The 6,880-nt window shown below is 42.6% G+C and overlaps 1 protein-coding gene across 1 annotated transcript; it reads right to left on the bottom strand.

The window, feature by feature from the left end:
* Positions 1 to 206: 206 nt before the first annotated feature.
* Positions 207 to 678, bottom strand: LOC6540617 (succinate dehydrogenase assembly factor 4, mitochondrial). Its single transcript, XM_001968853.3, has one exon. It carries the CDS (start codon positions 628 to 630, stop codon positions 244 to 246), a length of 387 nt encoding a protein of 128 aa, XP_001968889.2. The 5' UTR covers positions 631 to 678; the 3' UTR covers positions 207 to 243.
* Positions 679 to 6,880: the final 6,202 nt, after the last annotated feature.

The raw sequence follows: 6,880 nt of genomic DNA on the forward strand, positions 1-6,880 counted from the left end.
AGGGCCATCCACAAATCCTCTCGATGGAAACCACAAAGAAATTTATGTAATGCCTTCGCAGAAGCACTGGGTATCTTGATATGGCTCAACTTCATCTGGATTTTGTGGCTACTGTAGGGCATAGTTCTTATTTTCCACGCCCATTGGCAGCGTAACAAATGGTGAGTGCTTCTGTGGCTGGTAACACGATTAATAAATCACAATTGTCCAAACAAAAAGGTGTCGAGGTGAAGATGTGATGCCTTAGAAATCCGTAACTCGTCCCTTGCGCTCCCAGTCGCCGTAGCGCGTGGGTTCTGGTCCCGCCTGGCCACCGATTTCTCCGGTATAGGGATTGGTGTTATTGGGCCACGGTTTCAGGGGCTCCTTTTCGTGGGCCGGATGTGGTGCACACTCCGGCAGGGATTCCAGCGGCGCCTCCGATCGCAGCTTTTCCCGGAACTCCAGATAGCGCTTGCTCAGTTTTTCCCCGGGATTCGGTGGCGGTGGCAGCGAAACCCTCTGTCTATTTGCTGGTGTTTCCATTTCGTCGACATCTTCTTTCTTCAAGCTAATTGCCGTCTTTGATAGGGAACATCGTCTTAGGTGTAGTCCACTCTGGGAGATCAGTGCTCGCCAGGCTCTAATCATTTGGCTAATATAAGGTGTAATAGGTTTGTGTTGGCTTACAACGAAATATTTTTCAAGTAGAAACTGACAAGAGAATACCTTATTCATTTTTCCTACTTCTGTTTTTCTGTATTTAACTTTCTTTCGTTTGCCCAATTAGATCATTTCGCCATTAGGTCATGATCCGTCAGTAGATCTTTTCCCCAAGGGTTAGAGCCCGTCTCATTTCACATTTTAGCCATTATGGGCGGCATTACCAACATGCTGTCCAAACACCGCTTGACATGAATCCGCCTGACAGGCCAGATCAAATGTCTGTCTCCGTTAGGGAGCCTCAAAGTCTCAAGTCTCAAGTCTCAAGTCTCAGAGTCTCAGAGTCTCGGCTCGAAGCCTTAGCAAAACGTGGCTGAGTGACAAGGCTGACGGAGTCTAATGACTTTCAGGCAGCTGCTGCAGCGGAGATAAACTTCCGGAAACGAGTAGTAGCTGTCCAAGGCAGTTAGCCAGTCGGGCTGTCAAGTGAGTGCGTGCACTCGAAGAAATAATTAGCGAATACGACGTCTTGTTCGTGTGGAATCACGATTGAGGTGACAAGTATATATTTCTTATTTCCCCTTTAATATTTGTTTGTATAAACGTTTTTTTTCTGAGTGTGCGAATAGAGTTGCCCCTGCTGTTACCGTTCATTAACAATTAAAAGTAGGCACTCAGCATCTGCATCTGCATCTGCAACTGCATCTGCATGTGTATCTGGGGATCTGGATCAGCATCAGTCAGGCCGTCAGATTGGCGGACTGGATCTGGGGAGGCTTCATCTGGGATCAGAGCCTGCTCCGATCGTGTCAAGCGCGACATGAGTTGAAATCGCGTTGCAGACACCTCTTGCTGCCGCGGTGGAACTTCAAAGCGTTTTAAATATGGCTTGGAATCAAGAAGTCGTCATCATGCAGCAGCAAATGCAGCAAAGGCAGCATTCTTCAGATCCCCCGTGATCTGTCGCCTGTCACTTGCACAGCGTTCTCAGCAAATTTGTTCTGCAATCCAAACATCCCACTCGGAAATGCCGCTGCCTGTGGCAAGGAAAACATTAAAAGTTGCCGGCTTGCGGCTGTCGGGAGATTTGGCATGCATTCGCTTGCATCATTGCCGTCGCTTTGCTCTGGTTTGCAACTTTCACCCCTTTTTCTTTTTTGAGTCAGGGACTCTCGGATTCAGCGGATTCACAGATTCGCAGATACTCGATTCGCTTAATTCGCCCGCCTCATGCGGCATCTTCATCTGTCAGCTGGCACTGCGGGTTGTCTACGGTCGAATTGAAACTGCTGCCTCAACGTCGGCATGACAATAATCTCGCAAATCTGTTTAAATTAAGCGAGACAAATGTTTCTTCTGCCGGGGAATATGTGACCAAGACAACCGCCAGACATGCGGACCAGTTCAGCTTGTTATTGTCCTCGTTCTCGTCCTCGAGCGGATTTAACTTTGCTGGTCTGCGGAAGTTTTGCTTTATTGCACATTGTTTACTGACAAGTAAGGAGTAATCAAGTTATGGGCAAAATGTTTGATAAATTTGTTATTATCTTCCAGTTGAACAATAGTTCAAGACAATTATTTGCCAGATATCGTTTACTTTGATGTATATAGGAAAATATATAATACGTTTTCTTTAATGATTCCACTTTAAGTTTCTGCTTTATATACTTTGTTGTAGTAATAAAAAACTAGACTGCGAAAAAAGCTGCTCTAAAATGTAATAATTTATGTTTATAATTTTCATTTGAAACCTCATCGGCTTTTATTTAAAACAGATCTTCATAACTCAGCGTACAAAGCTGTAAACACTTTTATATCGCAAGCAATGAAAAGCGAAATTCTCACTAATGAAATCGTATAAAATGTACGCGCATTAAATTGCGAGAGATATCGAAAAAATTGTTTGCCGTGTGTGCTGTCTTTGATCAGCCGTCAAGTGGTTTGATCGATATCCACAATAATACAAATCCGCCGACAACTTGTCTATAATCAAAATCGCTCTGGGAACGCTGCTGTTTTTGTGTGGTTGGCATCCAGCATCCAGCATTCAGCATCCAGCAGCCATCCATCAATCACAATGAAAAGTTTTCCCGCACCAAGTGATCTGGCCTGCCATTTCTGGCTGCGCCCACCCATAAATTTGTTTGATCCTTCCTAGCCGGATTTCACGGAAGAATCGAACATTTTCACACAGTAATAAAAATCTCAAACATGTTTGTAAAGTTGTTAGTGCCTGCCTGGCTTTGCCTTTTTTGCCTCTTTTTCAATTGTGGGCGGAGGCCGAACATATAAATTAACATTTTGACTGCCAACTGGCGCGGCAAATGATCAAAGACACACTGGGCCGTCATCGTTGCGTTGATCATCGTCATCATCGAGAGGAGCAGCAACAGTGCGAACATCATTCCACGTTTACGATCCATCAACACGAGCCATCAAATTGTATACAAACAAACGCAGCAAAGATCAAAAGCCACGTTACCTACCCACAAAAAAGAAAATTAAAAAAATCGCTGCTGCCTCGTTTCAGCTTCTGTCTTTCCTTGCCAGCCAACTCTCCGATTTTCCCTGCATTTTTATTCAAATTCTAGCGGCCGTGGCCTCTCCACTTGGCTGCAACCGGAGAACGATCTTGCTCATTTGCCCCGGTTGCACATTCATTTGGAACACACTCACCTAATTATGTGCCGAATACGATTCTCGTTTCTCATGCTAATGGGGCAAGCACCACATTCTCCCATTCATTGTCTGGTAAATCATCATGATGATCATGATATGAATGAAGATGCTGCTGAAGATCAGATTGCTCGGAGGTTAGCACTTAAAACACTAATGTTCTAATTAAAAATGATATATTTACTTGAAAATGTTTCGGAATTGGAGACTCCAAGCAGAAATGTTTAGAGCTCTTTGGATAGGTAAAAGTGCAGCAATTGAAATAGTTTTACTATGTCCAACTGAATCAGAAGCTTTGTGAGTTATTTCTAACCCTGCTCAAAGTACATACTTCACGAATCAAAAATGAAAGGCGCATAGTGAGTGTCATAACACCATCAGCCATATCAAATGTCAGCGAGTCGCCAGAAAGCCGTAAATTTATATGTTGCCATATCCGGGCACCGTAGAATTTTCTGATTTAATGCCTCCGAGCGGCATGTCAAATTCAATTTTACCCCTAAAAGCCGAGACAACGATGTCAGTTCAGCTCAGGCCAGCTCAGCTCAGCGCAGAGCAGGCCAGCCACCACCAGACACCAGTTAGTGGGCCTTCTATGGTCATGTGACAGCCGGGAAGAGCGACCCCAATAAAGTGCAATTAGCCAGATTTATGATTATCCCCTGTTATGCGCAAATAATTTTTAGGCAATTTCATATACGCTCTGCGACCGTAGCACGTAGCACGTTGCGCGTTGCGCGTTGCACGTTGAACGTAGCACGCCCAAAAGTCCCCAGAACGAGAATTTATAACGCCAAACGTAAACAACAAGGAAGACAAATCGCTTTATTCACGACCGCCGCAAAAACCCACCCCTCCGACACACCCCTTCTGCCAATCCCCGGGGTCTGGGAATTATGGAGGATGTGTGTATATGGTGTATGTCAAAATGGGGTGGCTGTGGGCGTGGGTGTGGGTGTGGGTGTTGGGCACACCCTCGAACTGCTGTCTTCAGGCCAAGTCGAATGGAATCGAATTGAAATCTGCTCGAAATCCGATGCCGATGTGTGGCTTTTGTAACCATATCGAGACGGTAGGTTGGCCGTATTATCGGTTCGATAAAATAACCAAGGACACACCTCCTGTCAAACTCTGTCAGATCCTGTCATTATAGCGAAGGTGTTGATAGTTTTGGGCAGTACTCTCGTTGCGAGTCTTGGGTTACCAAAAACAATCCAAATAATGCCTCATATTTTGCTAAGCTAATCATTTTTATAAGTATTTCATTTTATCATATTATACTAGGTACTTATCATAGGTACTACTCGAGTATGGATAGTTCTTAAAACAAATTACGGAATCAGTTTCGATTTGTTGCAATGGGTTAAGCTTACTTAATTTATATTATTATATTATATTATATATTCTATTATATATGTAAAGACTATATATATTATTTTATTCTATACACTAAAAAGTAATTTGTACTAGGTTCTGCTCGAGTATAGATAGTTCTTAAAACAAATTACGGAATCAGTTACGATCTGTTACAATGGGTTAAGCTTGCTTAATTTATATTATTATATTATATTATATATTTTATTATATTATACACTAAAAAGTAATTAGTACTAGATACTACTCGAGTATAGATAGTTCCTAAAACAAATTACGGAATCAGTTACGATTTGTTGCAATGGGTTAAACTTGCTTACTTGCCGCAGAGAGCTGGTTAACCCCTTTTAACCCTTAACACCTCGTTGTCCACTCCAAAAGTATGCCTCTTTTTGGTCGCTTGCTTTCCGGGCGCTGTAAGTGCTTTGTCTCAGTTGTTTTTGTTTGTACATGGTATTAATTTCGCGAAAAAGGGGCGCACAAGGCTTTGTCCGCCCAGGCGAAAAAGGCGCCCCTCGAGCTGTCAATGTTGCTGGGGTGGGTAGATGGATAGATGGATGGCTGGATGGATGGATGGATAGATGGATGGATGAATAAATGAGGAAATGATGGCCAGGGGCGCTTGCAAACACCGCCAAAGGGGCAACAGCTAGAGGGCGTGTGCTGTCAAATTTGACAAATGTTGACAAATGGCTGGAAAATAATATTTCTGAAGGCAAAAGCGGAATGCACGCTCTCCAGAAGTATTCATATTATTTGCCTTCATTAGTGGCCATGTATCCCGAGGCGTTCACATACGAAATTGACAACCATTTGCACTTGTTTGCAGGTCGATGTTTTGTTCCTTGCTATTTTTTTGCATTTTTGCATAGGTCCGTTGCTCATTGTTGTCCTGTCAAATCAATCATGGTTCAGGCCATGCTTCAACATGGTTTTTGCACTCTGGATTTTTGCCTGTCTGTGTGCCTTTGTTATTGACATAAAGGCAAGCCATAATTTTTCATTGCCCTGCACACGCATGACATTAATTTTGTTGACAGTTTTCTTTTATTTCACTCGGGTTTTGTACTTATTCTTTTCCCTTCCGCCTGTCAGCACGCATTTACATGTGTCAGTCGAGGTTTCCCTTTTCCGGAGGGTTGGCATCGTTTTGGCCAGGGTATTTGTCCAGGTTACGTGTCCAGATTTTGCGGCCTACAGCCTTTGGCGATTTTTTACCATAATTACTCATGTCCGATTCATTTTTCTGCCAGCTGCCCTTTTTTATAGAAATTGTTCGAATATGTTAAAACCTGTAGCTTGTACTTGACCCCTTTTTCAAGGAAATTGATATTATATCTCGTCTAGTTACTATGAAACTTCACCTTATCTTAGACAATGATTGAATTCCGACAACGATGACATTCTTGTTTAAAACTGTGATCTCGACCAACTTGTGCCAGTTGCTCCACATTAATTAGTAAGTCGACGTATTAATTTCATGATCGTTACAGGTTCGCCTGTTAAATACGAAAACAACTCAAGTTCCAGATCAGTATCTCTGATCTAGAAGCTGTAGCTCCAAAAAATCCAATCGGAATGACGACATCCGACAGGCGACATGCATTATTTACAAGATTAACGATTCGAAAATTGATTTCAATGCCACTAAAGATGTCGCATATAATCTCGAATACATTAAAAGTCTTAAGTTTATATTGTGTGGAGCTGTTATTTATGGGCAGGGTGTGTGTGGAAATGGAACACCATTTAAGTCATTTAAATTTTATAGTGAGATAATTTTACGGCCTTTCGACATCAGGTACTTAAGGGAATTCACGGGGCAGTGTCTTAGGGTTTCACCTTAATGACTTTACAACACGTTTTAGTGGCAGCCCATTTGACTTTCCCCTGCATTTTTTGTTTTTTGTAGTCTAATTTTTAACGACTCGTCGTCTCCGCCGTAATTGTCGCATTCCGTCAGCTACTAGAATTGATTTGGCCATCCAGAAATGCACTCAAGTTTTTGTTTCTTTTTTTATGACATTTTTAGTGCAAATTGTGGAAATAAAATGTATTCGTTATGTGCTACCCCCTGAGACTAGGGAATAAAAACCAAAGGCAGTTTTCCTCTTCCGTTCGCTTTGATTTCGCAGCTAGCTGGCTTTGAGTGCCTTCGCCATCGCCTCTGTGTGTGTCAAAGTTTATA

Source organism: Drosophila erecta, unplaced genomic scaffold, assembly GCF_003286155.1.
Source record: "Drosophila erecta strain 14021-0224.00,06,07 unplaced genomic scaffold, DereRS2 tig00000055-arrow-pilon, whole genome shotgun sequence".
Lineage (NCBI taxonomy): Eukaryota > Metazoa > Arthropoda > Insecta > Diptera > Drosophilidae > Drosophila > Drosophila erecta.